At 43.1% G+C, this 19,231-nt stretch overlaps 1 protein-coding gene across 6 annotated transcripts in view; it reads left to right on the top strand.

The window, feature by feature from the left end:
- akap9 (A kinase (PRKA) anchor protein 9) overlaps window positions 1-19,231 on the top strand; it is a 160,832-nt gene that overhangs the window by 90,311 nt on the left and 51,290 nt on the right. For all 6 annotated transcript variants that reach the window (XM_024441461.2, XM_024441459.2, XM_024441460.2 and 3 more), the window contains 2 exons: window positions 550-794; window positions 14,594-14,756. In XM_024441461.2, coding sequence (XP_024297229.2) covers window positions 550-794; window positions 14,594-14,756 — 408 coding nt within the window. The remainder of the gene's footprint in view (window positions 1-549; window positions 795-14,593; window positions 14,757-19,231) is intronic.

The following is a 19,231-nucleotide window of genomic DNA, read 5'->3' as shown; positions in this document are numbered from 1 at the left end:
TTATGGAGTATATGCAAATTGCCATCATACAAACTGAGGCAGCAGACTTTGTGAAAATTAATATTTGTGTCATTCTCAACTTTTGACCACGACTGTATATAGTCTCGCTTTTGTTATTTTAATGCTGCTCTTTAATTATTTTTTACTTTTATCTCTTATTCTTATTTTTTTGTGGGAAATATATTTATTTTTTAACTGCATTGTTGGTTAAGGGCTTGTAAGTAAGCATTCCACTAAGGTCTACACCTTGTGACAAATACAATTTAATTTGAAAAATACGTGTATGTGACCAATAAACATAAGGACAGTGCTCATACTACTATGCCAAGGAAGGGATGGGCAACTCCTCAGAAGCCTTGTGTGATTAAGACCTGGGATACCATGCCTTATATTATAATTGTTGATGAATGCTTTGCCATAAAATGAATCGTTTGGATGAAAATTATTAAATGAATGACTGGTTGATATTGGTGACAATGAAAACAATATTTTTTCCAATGAAGTGTATTCTCTTGACAATTAACTTTGCCCTCCATTTTTCCTGCTCAGATGCGTCGACCACTGAGAGTTGCCAAGGCAGCGAGACTGGGGCTGGTGACGTGAGCGTGTGGTCGGGTGAGACAGAGATGGACGAGGACCTGGATTTGTCCCAGCAGATGATGACTGACTGCCACATCCTGTTGCCAGGAGCGGAGCTTCAGCTGGAGAATGAGGAGTACCTCATGAATATTAGCTCCCGCCTCCAGGCCGCCGTAGAGAAACTGCTGGTGGCCATCACAGAGACGACCAATCAGGTACATCACAGCAAGGTTCACATAGTAAGAGCGTGGTGTGCTCAGCACAAAGGTTGTGGACCATACAGAAAATGAATCTGTTATATAATTTTGTATTATCTTTTTCAAGTTGATCGTCATTTAAAAGGCTGCTGTTGATTAAAGCATTGTGGCGCAAACTAAAGCCTCTGCTGTATCTAGCGGTAGGCTACATACTATAAATACACCATTCCGTGAACTGTGTGTGAGCGAAATACCAATGCTATACACCGGTTGGAAATGGATTAATCACCTAAACATTCTCTTGTTGACAGTCCCGTACTGTTGCTTGTTGCTGTAAAGTTTTTGAAGTTACAATGACATGGGCTACATGCGCTCTTTGTCAAATACATAAATTACATGCATGAGGTTATTGGCAAACATGTAAATGGCCACTCACTGATAATACACTGTATTTTACACAATCATAACCCCCTGTGGTTTTTTAGTCTATTCACACATAGTCCCTTTAGAGATGAGATTGCAGAATCCTATTCACTATTAGATAGCCGGAGCTAGAATTAACTCACCACACAATAGGGCTGGTTCAATCCCAGTGGTTGCCTACAGATATATGTGGATTTACATAGAGCGTTGTCTCTCTTCCTCCCCCTAGCCTATTATAATCCAGCTGGACTCCGATGACTCCTACCCCTCAGGCTACTGCATTGCAGTGCTAGAGGTGTTACTGTTGACCTGGGTTCGATCCCGGGCTGTATCATAACCGGCTGTGATCGGGAGTCCCATAGGGTGGCACGTAATTGTCTCAGCATCGTCCATGTTAGGGGAGGGTTTGACCGGGGTAGACCGTCATTGTAAATTAGAATTTGTTCTTAACTGACTTGCCTAGTTAAATAAAGGTTAAATAAAAACTAAAGGCTACTACTACCCATTCACTGTGTGTGTGCCCTCTGCCAGCCTAGAGATACTTGATACATCATTAAAATGTGGTAGAGTTTCTGCATCATACTGCATCTTCTGTTCTGTTTGTCCTATATTTAAGCATTACTCATGGTGTAGTGGTTGTGCATGTAAAAAATAGCTCAGAAGAGATTCAAGGAAATGCACTGACTTTTAAATATCCCTATGTGGCTAGTTGGGAGCATCTGTAAATTACACAATTTACAGTTGAAGTCAGAAGTTTACATACACCTTAGCCAAATACATTTAAACTCAGTTTTTCACAATTCCTGACTATAATCCTAGTAAAACATCTCTGTCTTAGGTCAGTTAGGATAACCAGTTTATTTTAAGAATGTGAAATGTCAGAATAATAGTAGAGAATGATTTTAATTTCAGCTTTTATTTCTTGCGTCACATTCCCAGTGGGTCAGAAGTTTACAATAAACTCAATTAGTATTTGGTAGCATTGCCTTTAAACTGTTTAGCTTGGGTCAAACGTTTTGGGTAGCCTTCCACAAGCGCCCATAATAAGTTGGGGGATTTTTGGCCCATTCCTCCTGACAGAGCTGGTGTAACTGAGTCAGGTTTGTAGGCCTCCTTTCTCGCACACGCTTTTTTAGTTCTGCCCACAAATGTTCGATATGATTGAGGTCAGGGCTTTGTGATGGCCACTCCAATACCTTGACTTTGTTGTCCTTAAGCCATTTTGCCACAACTTTGGAAGTATGCTTGGGATCATTGTCCATTTGGAAGATCCATTTGTGGCCAGGCTTTAACTTCCTGGCTGATGTCTTGAGATGTTCCTTCAATATATCCACAGAATTTTCCTCCTTCGTGATGCCATCTATTTTGTGAAGTGCACCAGTCCCTCTTGTAGCAAAGCACCCCCACAACATTATACTGACAACCCCGTGCTTCACTGATGGCATGGTTTTCTTCAGTTTGTAAGCATTCCCCTTTTCCCTCCAAACATAACGATGGTCATTATGGCCAAACAGTTCCCTTTTTGTTTCATCAGACCAGAGGACATTTCTCCAAAAAGTATGATCTTTGTCCCCATGTGCAGTTACAAACCATAGTCTGGCTTTTTTATGATGGTTTTGGAGCAGTGGCTTCTTCTTCGCTGAGCAGTATGATGGCTGCGTGTTCCCATGGTGTTTATAATGGCGTGCTATTGTTTGTACAGATGAACGTGGTACCTTCAGGCGTTTGTAAATTGCTCCCAAGGATGAACCAGACTTGCGGAGGTTTACAATTTTTTTCTGAGATCTTGTCTGATTTCTTTTGAATTTCCCATGAAGTCAAGCAAAGAGGCACTGAGTTCGAAGGTAGGCCTTAAAATACATCCACAGGTACACCTCCAATTGACTCAAATGATCTCAATTAGCCTAACAGAAGCTTCTAAAGCCATTTTATACTTTTCTAGAATTTTTCAAGCTGTTTAAAGGCACAGTCAACTTCTGACCCACTGAAATTGTGATGCAGTGAAATAATCTGTCTGTAAACAATTGTTGGAAAAATGGCTTGTGTCATGCACAAAGTAGATGTCCCTAACCGACTGGCCAGAACTATATTTTAACAAGAAATTTGTGGAGACGTTGAAAAACGAGTTTTAATTACTCCAACCTAAGTGTATGTAAACTTCCGACTTCAATTGTTCATGGGACAATGTAAAGATTCCAATAGCTCCAAATTTCCATAACTTAAAAGCCTTAAACCAACCAAGTTAGAGAAATTCATATACACTTTTTGAAAGCATTTAATGATAATGAAAAGGTGTGCCACATGAAAATATTCCCATTACATTGTGTAATTTGACGGTCACTAACTTGCCCCGGAGATCCAAAGTCAAACCAACTCGACACGGTCGGCACACCAGCCGGCAGAAGCTAATTGGCAAAATAATTTGGCTAACTCTTCCCACCTACGAACACACACAGTAGACACCCACACAATGATGTGTATAAACCCTGGATGACTGACAGGAGGCACTGTATTGTAGCCACCACACAGCCAGCTTGGCAATCCTCTATAAAAAAAAGATTGTAAAAAAAAAGATTTTAGAAGTTATTGAAATGCATTTCTTAATGTCTACCTTTTTGTTTTTGACACATTTCTTCTATTACTGACACTGATGCATATGCTTTAATTATATTATGTGAGCTAAACATACAAATGTAACATTTCTATTAAAATATAACATATTCCTTAGTGCTAATGTTACTGTCCCTGCTACAACAAGCAATAGTTGTAATTTTGTTCTTGAAAACTTTAATTGAAATACTGTAGAATTCCATTCATTCTTATGAATGCTCTCACTGGAAAGTGCCACTGGAGAGTGCCAATATGGCCGACGGGTGCCTTCATAGCCCTTCAATGGCCAATACATAGCGTCAGCCAATCCAGTGTTTATATATACAGTACCAGTCAAAAGTCTGGACACCTACTCATTCAAGGGTTTTTCTTTCCTTTTTACTATTGTCTACATTGTAGAATAATAGGTGACAACCACATCAAATGAAATTTTATTTGTCACATACACATGGTTAGCAGATGTTAATGCGAGTGTAGCGAAATGCTTGTGCTTCTAGTTCCGACAATGCAGTAATAACCAACAAGTAATCTAACTAACAATTCCAAAACTACTGTCTTATACACAGTGTAAGGGGATAAAGAATATGTACATAAGGATATATGAATGAGTGATGGTACAGAGCAGCATAGGCAAGATACAGTAGATGGTATCGAGTACAGTGTATACATATGAGATGAGTATGTAAACAAAGTGGCATAGTTAAAGTGGCTAGTGATACATGTATTACATAAGGATACAGTTAATGATATAGAGTACAGTATATACGTATGCATATGAGATGAATAATGTAGAGTAAGTAACATTATATAAGGTAGCATTGTTTAAAGTGGCTAGTGATATATTTACATCATTTCCCATCAATTCCCATTATTAAAGTGGCTGGAGTTGAGTCAGTGTCAGTGTGTTGGCAGCAGCCACTCAATGTTAGTGGTGGCTGTTTAACAGTCTGATGGCCTTGAGATAGAAGCTGTTTTTCAGTCTCTCGGTCCCAGCTTTGATGCACCTGTACTGACCTCGCCTTCTGGATGATAGCGGGGTGAACAGGCAGTGGCTCGGGTGGTTGATGTCCTTGATGATCTTTATGGCCTTCCTGTAACATCGGGTGGTGTAGGTGTCCTGGAGGGCAGGTAGTTTGCCCCGGTAATGCGTTGTGCAGACCTCACTACCCTCTGGAGAGCCTTACAGTTGAGGGCGGAGCAGTTGCCGTACCAGGCGGTGATACAGCCCGCCAGGATGCTCTCGATTGTGCATCTGTAGAAGTTTGTGAGTGCTTTTGGTGACAAGCCGAATTTCTTCAGCCTCCTGAGGTTGAAGAGGCGCTGCTGCGCCTTCTTCACGATGCTGTCTGTGTGAGTGGACCAATTCAGTTTGTCTGTGATGTGTATGCCGAGGAACTTAAAACTTGCTACCCTCTCCACTACTGTTCCATCGATGTGGATAGGGGGTGTTCCCTCTGCTGTTTCCTGAAGTCCACAATCATCTCCTTAGTTTTGTTGACGTTGAGTGTGAGGTTATTTTCCTGACACCACACTCCGAGGGCCCTCACCTCCTCCCTGTAGGCCGTCTCGTCGTTGTTGGTAATCAAGCCTACCACTGTTGTGTCGTCCGCAAACTTGATGATTGAGTTGGAGGCGTGCGTGGCCACGCAGTCGTGGGTGAGCAGGGAGTACAGGAGAGGGCTCAGAACGCACGCTTGTGGGGCCCCAGTGTTGAGGATCAGCGGGGAGGAGATGTTGTTGCCTACCCTCACCACCTGGGGGTGGCCCGTCAGGAAGTCCAGTACCCAGTTGCACAGGGCGGGGTCGAGACCCAGGGTCTCGAGCTTGATGACGAGCTTGGAGGGTACTATGGTGTTGAATGCCGAGCTGTAGTCGATGAACAGCATTCTCACATAGGTATTCCTCTTGTCCAGATGGGTTAGGGCAGTGTGCAGTGTGGTTGAGATTGCATTGTCTGTGGACCTATTTGGGCGGTAAGCAAATTGGAGTTGGTCTAGGGTGTCAGGTAGGGTGGAGGTGATATGGTCCTTGACTAGTCTCTCAAAGCACTTCATGATGACGGATGTGAGTGCTACGGGGCGGTAGTCGTTTAGCTCAGTTACCTTAGCTTTCTTGGGAACAGGAACAATGGTGGCCCTCTTGAAGAATGTGGGAACAGCAGACTGGTATAGGGATTGATTGAATATGTCCGTAAACACACCGGCCAGCTGGTCTGCGCATGCTCTGAGGGCGCGGCTGGGGATGCCGTCTGGGCTTGCAGCCTTGCGAGGGTTAACACGTTTAAATGTCTTACTCACATCGGCTGCAGTGAAGGAGAGGCCGCATGTTTTCATTGCAGGCCGTGTCAGTGGCACTGTATTGTCCTCAAAGCGGGCAAAAAAGTTATTTAGTCTGCCTGGGAGCAAGACATCCTGGTCCGTGACTGGGCTGGATTTCTTCCTGTAGTCCGTGATTGACTGTAGACCCTGCCACATGCCTCTTGTGTCTGAGCCGTTGAATTGAGATTCTACTTTGTCTCTGTACTGACGCTTAGCTTGTTTAATAGCCTTGCGGAGGGAATAGCTGCACTGTTTGTATTCAGTCATGTTACCAGACACCTTGCCCTGATTAAAAGCAGTGGTTCGCGCTTTCAGTTTCACACGAATGCTGCCATCAATCCACGGTTTCTGGTTAGGGAATGTTTTAATCGTTGCTATGGGAACGACATCTTCAACACACGTTCTAATGAACTCGCACACCGAATCAGCGTATTCGTCAATATTGTTATCTGACGCAATACGAAACATCTCCCAGTCCACGTGATGGAAGCAGTCTTGGAGTGTGGAGTCAGCTTGGTCAGACCAGCGTTGAACAGACCTCAGCGTGGGAGCCTCTTGTTTTAGTTTCTGTCTGTAGGCAGGGATCAACAAAATGGAGTCGTGGTCAGCTTTTCCGAAAGGGGGGCGGGGCAGGGCCTTATATGCGTCGCGGAAGTTAGAGTAACAATGATCCAAGGTCTTTCCACCCCTGGTTGCGCAATCGATATGCTGATAAAATTTAGGGAGTCTTGTTTTCAGATTAGCCTTGTTAAAATCCCCAGCTACAATGAATGCAGCCTCCGGATAAATCGTTTCCAGTTTGCAGAGAGTTAAATAAAGTTCGTTCAGAGCCATCGATGTGTCTGCTTGGGGGGGGGGATATATACGGCTGTGATTATAATCGAAGAGAATTCTCTTGGTAGATAATGCGGTCTACATTTGATTGTGAGGAATTCTAAATCAGGTGAACAGAAGGATTTGAGTTCCTGTATGTTTCTTTCATCACACCATGTCACGTTAGTCATAAGGCATATACGCCCCCGCCCCTCTTCTTACCAGAAAGATGTTTGTTTCTGTCGGCGCGATGCGTGGAGAAACCCGTTGGCTGCACCGCCTCGGATAACGTCTCTCCAGTGAGCCATGTTTCCGTGAAGCAAAGAACGTTACAGTCTCTGATGTCCCTCTGGAATGCTACCCTTGCTCGGATTTCATCAACCTTGTTGTCAAGAGACTGGACATTGGCAAGAAGAGTGCTAGGGAGTGGTGCACGGTGTGCCCGTCTCCGGAGTCTGACCAGAAGACCGCCTCGTTTCCCTCTTTTTCGGAGTCGTTTTTGTTGGGTCGCTGCATGGGATCCACTCCGTTGTCCTGTTTGTAAGGCAGAACACAGGATCCGCGTCGCGAAAAACATATTCTTGGTCGTACTGATGGTGAGTTGACGCTGATCTTATATTCAGTAGTTCTTCTCGACTGTATGTAATGAAACCTAAGATGACCTGGTGTACTAATGTAAGAAATAACACGTAAAAAAAAAAAAAAAAACTGCATAGTTTCCTAGGAACGCGAAGCGAGGCGGCCATCTCTGTCGGCGCCGGAAGTACACCTTCTTTACACATGAAGGTGGTTGAGTTAATGCCAAGTGTGCAAAGCTGTCATCAAGGCAAAGGGTGGCTACTTTGAAGAATCTCAATTATAAAATATTTTTTGATTTGTTTAACACATTTTTGGTTAGTTCATGATCCTATGTGTACTTTCATAGTTTTGTTGTCTTCACTATTGTTCTGCAATGTAAAAATAAAGAAAACCCCTTGAATAAGTAGGTGTGTCTGAACCTTTGCCTGGAACTGTATATACAGTGCATTCGGAAAGTATTTGGGCCCCTTGACTGTTTCCTCATGCAAAGGCTGAACTTTGCATGCAACCTGTGTGTGAGAACTTCTATTGAAGCATGTTGTATGATATACGGTCGGCCTATTCCAATACACATGTAAAAGAGGTGATTGCATCTATCAGGCGTTTTAAAGACCTAACAAGCCACTTGTAACCTTAGTTTTTTTTAATACAGACCGATAAACTGAGTGTGTGTGTGGAGGTCATTGCAAGATCTCTTGCTCCCTACCCCGGACAGCCCAATAAAAGTCACCGGTTTGTGTACTCTGAATCAGTGGGTGAGTGTGAAGTTGCCAACGGTCCAACCTTAAATCAATAAAAAGCCTATTTTATATTTGGAATGTTGACCAGGGTATACTCGAATACATGTCAAACACTGTGTCACTTCAAACTGGGGATTACTGCCTAGTAATGGGAAGCCAAGCTCACAAATCATTCAAGATCTCTGTCCTCACAAGACCTAACGTTACTGGTTAATTTAAAGGGATATTGGGGATTTGGGCAATGAAGCCCTTTATCTACTTCCCCAGAATCCGCTGAACTTCTGGATACCATTTGTATGTCTCTGTGTTCAGTTTGAAGGAAGTTGCCAACTAGCATTGGTGCAATTGCCAACTAGCGTTGGTGCAATTGCCAACTAGCGTTGGTGCAATTGCCAACTAGCATTGGTGCAATGACTGGAAGTCTATGGAAACGCCTGGCATGCTAGTTAGTATTGGCTCACGTTCTTCTGATCTTGTGTGAGGATAATGTTCTATACACTGATCTTTACAGGTAACCTACTGATCGTAACAGTTTGAGGGCTGATAGTTGTCTACCGCTTCCCTTGAAAAACAAAATTCAAATGATCAGATTAATTCTGCCATTGAGAAAATTCAAAACAAACCGAGACCTGATCTTTTTCAAGGACAGCCTCGCAAAAAGAAGCATTCTTGCGTTCTAACTACCCGCTATTCAAAGTGCTCTGAACAAATTAAGGGACTTGTTCACAAACATTGGCACATTCTAAGATCCAATGACTGTATCGGTAATGTGTTTTCTGACCCTCCCTTGGTCGTGTTCTTGCAGGTCAGAAATCTCAGAAATCAATTGGTAAACTATGATTTACCACCCCAAGATATCCCTGCACAATGTCTATTTGCGCCCTTACTGGATGAAAACTACAAGTGTAATGGCTGTGCTCAATCCAATGGCACTTATAAATGTAGAGCCTTCAAACACCGCCAAACAGGGAAACCGATCCCAATCAAAGGTGTTATCATGTGCTCCACTAAGGCCGTTGTTAACCTTATAACTTGTCCTTGTGGTGTAAATTATATGGGTAAACAAAGCGCAATTTAAAAGTATGAATCTCGGAGCATCGTAGCACCATTAGGTGCAAAAACTCGACTTATCCAGTTGCAGCCCTCTTTTTAGAAGCAAACCACTTCGTCCCTACATTATATCGGCATCGAACACGTCACCCTCCATTGAAGAAGGGGTGACCTTGACAATTTATTGTTAATATGTGAGGCTGCCTGGATCTTTAATTTAAAGACACTTGCCCCCTTCGTTCTCAACATAGACTTTGATCTGAAGCCATTCTTGTGATTATTGTGATTTTGCTATTGTAAATGTTTGTAGACCTATGTTGCCAAATTGTATCTATGATCGTATGCTATCCTTTCGTGTTTGTGGTATGTTATTTTATATCTGAGAATGAACCAATGATATCAGGCCACACCCGGCAATGATTACAGACACCTGTGTTTGTCCTTTGACACTATATAAACTAGTCACCCTGTAGTGTTTGTCATTTTACCCTGATGATGACAGCTTGTTTGTCGAAACGTAGGTTATTAAAATATTGCATCTGAGCTCCTAGAGTGTGTGGCTCTCCTAGAATTTCTCAAGTATTGGCTCACGAAACTACCTCTTAACTTCCTTCATACTGGTCACAGATGCATAAAAAATGTATACGTGTTCATATGACTGGAGAAAATCCCGAACTACCCATTTAATGGTTTCTTCCCTGACAGAATTGACTAATTAGTTCTTTGTGAGTGAATGATCGTGGATTGTTGTTTCCTGTCTGTAGGGCCTGGTCGTGTGAATTATGCTTGATTGTAATGTGTTTTTCTGGAATGTTAAGTGTCTTGTCGGTTGGCTTTGGAAATAATTTGCTGTAGCAGGTGTTGCTCACTTACCCTTGTATTATACATAGATCAGTGAGTGACATTTAAGGCTAACGTGTTGATTGTGTAATTCCATGACTGTTTTACGGTTCACTTGCTCGCGAGACCAGGGCGGCTACGGCGGTATTTTTTAGGAAACCTGTCTCAGTCAGTTCATCTGCACTGACGGAATATCAATCCTGTTTGACAAGCTCCTCCAAAAAGGATATGTGTGTGTGGGAGAGGGAGTGTGTGTATTTGCAAAGCTATACCTGCCCCATTAGCCCGGGGGGGTTGAAATTACGCTAACTATTCCCTCCCCCTTTTCGCTGAACAATATCCTGCCCATGCTATCAATCTGGAAGTGAAGAGGGAGAGACTCTGCCTGCCTGCTGCAAAACACACTGGGAGAACAATTTAGACCACAACCTTCTTTTATGTCTGTTTCGAGAGGGATAGAGCGAGACCGAGATAGACATTGACATGTAGGCTGGTGTATAAGGAGAGACCGGGAGAGAGAGAGAGGGAGGGACATGGAACTAGAATGAGCTAGAAAAGTGTGGTGACAGAGACTAGAGGGGGCTACAGAGAGATCAAGAATGAGAGGGTGACCGAAAGAGGGGGAGAGATACTGAAATGAGAAGGGCAGCGAGAGCCCCACTGGATCGGGCGGCTTCAGAGTTAACACTTGGTTGGCTGCACCATGTGTAAAGCAATTAAGGGGGGACCGGGAGGCTTCCCTTCCCTGCGGGTCGGTGTTGCGTTGCCGTGGCGGCATGGAATTGTTAATGAGCTTCCCGAGGGAGAAAGAGAGCGAGGGAGTGGGAGTGAGTGCTGCTGAGGGGCAAGGTCACGCTGTGCTCTGAGATAGTGAGCAAAACAGACAGAGAGAAAAGTCTGTCAGAGGTGCACAGGATATTAAAGCTAGGTCTTGCTTTATTTTACCCCCCTCAATCACTGCCAGGATTCAGGAATGCCTTTTTGTCCCAGGTACAATATGTGACTTTGGACTTTCTACCCCACAAAGGATTACTTTTCTCCTACACAAGGAGAAGCACTACCGGTATCTTTTCTTTTATGACTTGAAACTTTGTTTCAAGGGAGGACCTAGTTCTCAGTATTTACTTGGGACCTTTAATTGTCTCTTCAGCACGCTATGCGTGTGGTTCTGATTCTGAACTGAGACGCCAGTGTATTTCCCCAAGGCTCTGTGCCTGGCAGCTCTGTAGAGACTGTTGTCTAGAGCCCGGCTACGTAGTCGGGACTCATCTGCCCTCTGCTGCTCTTCCCTCTTGGGCTCTCCCCCTGCTTTGCTAGTCTCAGCTGAAGACTCCATCCATCGCAGTAGGTGCACTGTAGATGCTGAAAGGATCACCGGCGAATTCATACAATCCGTGGAAATTTGTAGGGAAGGGAGGGCGCTACAAGGATACACTAGTTGGTAATTGAAAACCCTTAAATTGTCCACCACAATGGATTCCTACCGCTCGTATTGGAATTCGAGCCACCAGGCAATGTGGATGGAAGGGGAAGATCAGGATGTGTACGAGGTGGAATCTCGCGTGCCCCTGCCCCGACCTTTCCCCCTCTCCAGCGTCCTCAATGAGAAAAACTCTGTGGTGGTACAAACGCAAATCTCGCACGTCAACCACAGGACCAATGGTCACCTCCTTAAGGTGATCTCTAAGATCTCCCTGCCCACGCCACCCTATACAGTAAGTTTACGTTCAGCTGCTGACCTTCCATGTAACCTATATGGAACTGTATAACTAGTGAAGTAAATATGACTCAGTCTGGACAGTTACTCTTTATCATTAATCTGAAAGTGTCTTTCATTTGGCTAACTTGATGTTCTAAACAGAAATTTTGGCCATTATTGTATACAGTTCATAACATGACCTACATACAACCCCTCCTATGTAGGAGTCTACACTAGTGCGTTATACAGTGAATTTACTTGACAGCAGTATTTTTTGACTGGGCAACTTATACAGTGAAAAACACAGTGAGTAGCCTATACAGTCCAAGATAGGGCGGCGCACAATTGGCCCAGCGTCGTCCGGGGTAGGCCATCGTTGTCAGCTGACTTGCCTAGTTAAAATGAAGGTTACACATCTCCCTACTCTGCTTTCATCTGAGCAGGTAATCATGTGACGTGAGCAAAAAATTACTCCAAGATTTCAGGGTGGCATGATCGCGTGACTACTTCCTGGTTGTCATAATGTTGCAGTATGACTTTTGCTGCTGTGGGAGATATGGAAGTCTCGCTATGTAAAACCAACTGCATGTGAATTGTGGTGCTTATACACTACATGACCAAAAGTATGTGGACACCTGCTCGTCAAACATCTCATTCCAAAATCATGGGCATTAATATGGAGTTGGTCCACCCTTTGCTGCTATAACAGCATCCAATCTTCAGGGAAGGTTTTCCACTAGATGTTGGAACATTGCGGTGGGGATTTGCTTCCATTCAGCCACGAGCATTAGTGAGGTCGGGCACTGATGTTGGGAGATTAGGCTTGGCTCGCAGTCGGCATTAAAATTCATCCCAAAGGTGTTCAATGGGGTTGAGGTCAGGGCTCTGTGCAAGCCAGTCAAATTCTTCCACACCGATCTCTACAAACCATTTCTGTACGGACCTCACTTTGTGCATGAGGACATTTCCTGGAACAGGACAGGGCCTTCCACAAACTGTTGCCACCAAGTTGGAAGCATTTAATTGTCTAGAATGTCAATGTATGCTGTAGCGTTAAGATTTCCCTGCACTGGAAGAAGGTGCCTAACCATGGAAAAACAGCCTCAGACCATTATTCCTCCTACACCAAACTTTACAGTTGGCACAATGCATTGGTGCAGGTAGCGTTCTCCTGGAATCTGCCAAACCCAGATTCGTCCGTCGGACTGCCAGATGGTGAAGCGTGATTCATCTCTCCAGAGAATGCGTTTCCACTGCTCCGGAGGCAAGCTTTACACCACTCCAGCTGATGCTTTGCATTGCGCATGGTGATCTTAGGCATGTGTGCGGCTGCTCGGCTATGGAAACCCATTTCATGAAGCTCCCAACGAACAGTTATTGTGTTGTTGCTTCCAGTGGCAGTTTGGAACTCGGGAAGTGATATTGCAACCGAAGACGGATGATATTGGCAAGCTTCAGCACTCGTCGGTCCCTTTTCTGTGAGCTTGTGTGGTCTACCTCTTGTTGGTCCTAGACGTTTCCGATGTTGGTCCTAGACGTTTCCACTTCACAATAACATCACTTACAGTTGACCGGGGCAGCTCTAGCAGGGCAGAAATTTGACAAACTGACTTGTTGGAAAGGTGGCATACTATGACGATGCCACTCCGAAAGTCACTGAGCTCTTCAGCGAGGCCAATGTTTGTCTATATAGATTGCATGGCTGTGTGATTGATTTTTTATACACCTGTCAGCAACTGCAGTGGCTAAAATTGCCGAAGCCACTCATTTGAAGGGGTGTCCACATACGTGTGTGTATATGTTGTGCAAGTCAGTGGTTTATTCCACGCTAATTCAGCCAGGATAGAAGGCTTTTGTGAACACGTCACAGTGCAACGTCTACTAGACCTGTCATCCTTTTTCAAAGTTAAAGGGCTAAGAATTAAATGACAGGTCATACATGTTGTTAGTTCCTTGATGAATGTCAAACTGGGGTGTAGGTTTACTAATTTTAGCTATGCAGGTTCTGTATGTGAGTATTTGAAGCGAGTGAGAAAATATTTACACTGTCATGATGTGCCACTGTACAACTCGGGACTTACCACTGAATTGTATACGGCTAACCTTCTCCACACCTCTTTGCATTGCCCTGTAGTTGTTTTTGGGATTCCCTACTCATTTAAGCATAGCCACGCAGGCCGTGTGTGTTGTGAACCCTCTGTGTATCTTATATGCTAGTGTAGTTTTGTTCCACCCATTATCCTTAAGTGGGCCTACTGCTTTGATTGATTGGTCCTCATTTTTTACTTTCACTTTGGACACGAACTGGAAACCATGACTGGTGATCATAAAATATTCCCATTATACCTACTGTCACAAGGCTCAGCATATTGTCCGTAGAGAGAGGTTATGTCCGTAAATGACAGCAGAGTATTCATTCATTCATTCATGACATGGGATTTTATTTAATAATATGCCATGTGCCATTTTAGCAGATTATTTTATCCAAAGCAGTTTATAGTGCACTGAGTATATACATTTGTTTGTACATGTGATCCCAGGAGCATTCGAACCCACAACCCTGGTGTTGCTAGTGCCACACTCTTACAAACTGAGTCAATCTGTGTGGACAAACTTACTTTAAGGCTTTGTGTATCTCAATGTTTTATTCAGAATTATTCTCCACCTCAAGTATTTCCTCAAATGCTCTTTGATCACTAAAGTAATGGTCTTTGTCTCGCCCCCTATCTTCCCAACCCTGATCAGCTGGAACATGCGCAGATCACCCAGACGGAGCTGATGCGCGAGTCCTTCCATCACAACCAGGAGATTGGCGATCTTCTGCGGCGGCAGGAGGATCTGCAGGAAAGGCTGGGGGAGGAGGGGCGTGCCCGTGAGCAGCTGGCCCTGGAGCTCCACAGGGCAGAGGGTGAGTGGGGTGGGGGGTTGTTTTTACATTTGGGTGGGTGGGTGTGTGGAGGGCAGTGAAAGTCTGTGTCTGGGGTGTTTGTGGGGGATGGTGTGTTTTGGTGAGTCAGGTGGCTAGGGAATCTGTGGGTGAAAGTGAATATATGGAGATGGGGTGTGTGGGTGGGTGGGTGGGTGAGTTTGTTCAATCCCCAAAAGTCCCCTCAAGGATAGTAAAACAAGGAAAAAACATCTGATACGTCTTCATTTGACTTGCGACTCGCAGTAAAAAAATTACTGAAAAAAAGATTCAATACACACAGTCAAATGTAGCTGGCCAAATAACATAGTAAATGTTGCTGCCTCCACATTTGGTTTGCATTTGCTTTTTTTCTTGACTCACACACAGGGTAGAAGGACATTCTCATTCACGGACTCGTACACAAACAAAACATCACCCAGATTTCACGTGACCTGTAGTATTAGCCTACATATTTCAACATGCATTTCAGGCGCTTAAAAGCTTTCGAAGATGCTTCCAACCCAAATGATGCCTTGTCTTCCTCCGTTGTGTTTGCTCTTCCATCCACGTATTCAACCATTGTTAATGTCAAGCCGAAATAATGCCCTCCTTTTGTCCTGTCTAATTCACTCTGTAATACCTAGCTCCTGGTGTGGTGTGGAAAACTGGTTTCAATGAAGATGGAGGAACAGGCTTGCTTTGGCTTGAATTCTGAATAATGTTCCATTCTGGCAGAAACCATTAGCCAGGCTCTGAGGCCACTCAAGTCTCTCAGGGGGAGTTAGGGTGTATTTCTGTATTATGTTTTGCAGGGGATAGGTTTACCGTAGAGCATTAGAGAGAGACGTAGGCCTATAGGAAATGTAATGGCATCGTGATGCCATTGTGGACAATTGTAGCAAGAGGGGTGTGTTGATACAATTCTGAGCAAAGATTACCCATTTGGTAAGAGAGTGTTGGCCTTTTATAAAATTGTCTTTAATGCAAGAAAGGTGATGTGTGTGTGTGTGTGGGTGGCAGGGTCAGCACTGTGGTTAGTTTGTTTTGCAGCTTGATTGATGGTGTTCTGTTTGCACCTAATTGTACTCAATCGGTTTCCATGAGACAGAGACAACAGATTCTCTCATGAGACTAGGAAAGGAAAGGGGATACCTAGTCAGTTGCACAACTGAATGCATTCAACCGAAATATGTCTTCTGCGTTTAACCCAACCCCTCTGAATCAGAGGTGCAGGGGGCTGCCTTAATCAACATCCACGTCATTGGCGCCCGGGGAGCAGTTGTAGTTGGGGGTTGACTGCCTTGCTCAAGGGCAGAATGCCAGATGTTTCCACCCTCCACCACTGGCTCTGGGATTTGAACCTGTGATTTTTAGGTTACTGGCCCAACACTCTTAACTGCTAGGCTACCTGCTGCCCCTAGAGCCTTGTGCTTTTCATTCTTAAGGGATTCCATCCCAAAGGTGAGAAAATGAGATTTGATCAGTCAAGGAAATAAGTGCTAAAAACATGTTGGCTCACTATTTAAAAAGAAGATGGAAAACAAGTGATAGGATGACAAATAGCTGAGTTTTGGCGCCGGTATAGACGACTAGCGCCAGCTAACGCTACCTAGCAACAAAACGAATAATTATAATATATTTGAGTCAAAGTAATATATATGGTCCAAAATAATACTGCGAAATGTGTGCTGATGACATTCCCCCCCCCATCACTATCCAGAGGGCAAAACTGCCATTTCTAGTTGGAATGAGATCACGTCAACCAGTTTTGACTGTTGCTGTACCAGGTAGGAGGGTGAAGCCAGGAGGCCATCACAAGCTTCCAGTGTTAGGCTATATCAGACATAATCGGATATTATCAAGATGTGTACAGGCTTCATAACTGTGGCTTAATACAATGGCACGATGCTTAAGACCGGAGCAATCTCATCAGTAGTCAAATATCACCTTTTATTTTTGTCAAGATTTATTATAAAATATAACTTCCTTGAGAGAGTGAATTGATGGTTGGTGGATTGATTCTGACAATCAACCTCTTATGACCATCGGAATGCAGATCCAAGAGTGCTGAGTTTCTGGTGAACGGCCAAGTTCTCATCTTGCCACGAGCAGCAGCATTCCAAGTTTCAGCATATGAGTTAGTTATTATGAGTTATTGTTTGAACTACTCTGATGTGGTTTTAGTTATGGTTGCTGACATGGAGCATAGGTACAAGTGATAAATTAATATACTGTTGTTGTGCTTGTAAAACTTGACAATTTAACACGCAAACAACATTTATAAAGATGACGCTAGCTAGGTTTCCATCCAATTGGCAACAGATTTGCATGCGAATATACATAAAAAACAATATGCACATTTTCCCACCAGAGATGTTCCATCAAATTGAATTGTTGCGGATAAAAGGCTGTGCGTGATGAGGTAGTGGGCATAAAAATAACTTTTACGGTTAAATTTCCATTTACCGAATTAAAAAATAATAATATAGGTTAAATGAGTTTCCACCATGGTTTTATCACTAAAAATGTTGCATTGGTCTTGGCATGTAATAATCAGAACTTAAATAGTCATTGTAAGTAAGAATGTGTTCTTAAATGACTCGCCTGGATTAAGGTTCAATGAAAAAAAAAAAAACATTTGTATTTTGTTTTGTCAACATTTGTAAAGTTTACGAACAAATGTGTTGTTTCCATAAGGGCGGTTTATTCAATATGTACTTTACTCACATAAAAGGTTTGATGGAAACCTGGTTAGTGACAGCATTATGCAGAAGGCTTTCTTGGGAATGGTCTCATCCACTGCAAATTATGAATTTTGGGGATGATACTAAGGTACATTCATTTGTTGTGAAAATGTGTTTACCACTATAACGTGGGCTCGTATACTTTTGTAGTAATAACATCATTCACAAAGACACAAGGGTAGAGCCACCCATTCAAATGATTTGTTGAGTTTACGGTAAACAAAGAGATCAGAATGAGGCACAGCAAGCTTAACACACATCAGCACAACAATGTTCTTGGAAGAACATCAGACAGTCATCTATGATTAAGCGTATTCACTTCACCTATTTAGTCTAGCTGCTACATACTAGTTACTAGATAGAGATTACTAATGAAATCCTATCAGATCTTTGGGAACATTGGTAGTGTGCAGTCATGTCTTCCAAACAGATTTATCATCAGCTGAATTTACATGCCAGTAGTGCATTTATCTAGTGACCTGTAACAAGGGTAATAATAGAATTTTTAAATGCGTTTGTTGGCAGCATAGCCCTCTATAGTACACTCTGTCAAGCAAAATGGGTCAGGACATTCTGCCTGTGTTTGTTTGTTTGTCTGAATATTTGTTTGCGTTAGGGCTGGGCGATGATATCAAATTCATTTGATTAGTTCTAATTTATATTTTAGCGTCTTGTTCCAAATGCCTGTATTGCAAGAATTGAGGTTTTACTTTTTTTAAAGTTTGTATTTTTGAGTGTGTATTTTTGGTCTCGTCTCTTTCACTCCTTCTGTGTTGTGTGCACTGTGCACCTTCCCACTCGCACACAGACAACCCTCCCCCTGTCACTCACAACAACAAGAGATTAAAGATCATTTCTTTCTCTGACAACAAGCAGTTTCAACTCGCTATTTGTAGCTGAGGTTTGGTCCGACATAATCGGTCATATGTACACCGAAAAACATTGAGACATTTTACTGTATTAGAGGAGAACTTACCCTTAATAACAATATCCTTTTTAGGTCTCAACTCTAATGTTGAACAGTACAGACCCTACTTAGACAGGAGTATTAACATGATTGTGGAAAATTCATGCTCGGTTTCTGTCGCACGCAGTTGTCTAGTTTTTGTTTTATAAATGTGCAATGAGAGAATCTTTTTCTTAGTTGAACATGTTTTTAAAATAAATGATTAAACCATTATTTAACTAGGCAAGTCAGTTAAGAACAAATTCTTATTAAAGGCCTCCTGCGGGGATGGGTCTGGGATTAAAAAATAAATAAAAATATAGGACAAAACACACCTCACGACAAGAGACAACACTACATTAAGAGAGACCTAAAACAACAACACAACATGACAACAACATGGTAGCAGCACAAAACATGGTACAAACATTGGGCACAGACAACCACACAAAGAGCAAAAAGGCAGAGACAAAAATACATCATGTGTAGCAGCCACAACTGTCAGTAAGTGTCCATGATTGAGGCTTTGAATGAAGAGATGGAGATAAAACGGTCCAGTTTGAGTGTTATTTGCAGCTCGTTCCAGTCACTAGCTGCAGCGAACTGAAAAGAGAAGCGACCCAGGGAAGTGTGCGCTTTGGGGACCTTTAACAGAATGTGACTGGCAGAATGGGTGTTGTATGTGGAGGATGAGGGCTGCAGTAGGTGTCTCAGATAGAGGGGAGTGAGGCCTAACCAGTGGGTCTTGCGACGAGTATACAGAGATGGCCAGTTTACAGAGTAGT

This window comes from Oncorhynchus tshawytscha, linkage group LG13, assembly GCF_018296145.1.
Source record: "Oncorhynchus tshawytscha isolate Ot180627B linkage group LG13, Otsh_v2.0, whole genome shotgun sequence".
NCBI lineage: Eukaryota > Metazoa > Chordata > Actinopteri > Salmoniformes > Salmonidae > Oncorhynchus > Oncorhynchus tshawytscha.
The sequence above is the reverse complement of the archived record's forward strand: the minus strand, read 5'-3'. Positions and strand labels throughout refer to the sequence as shown.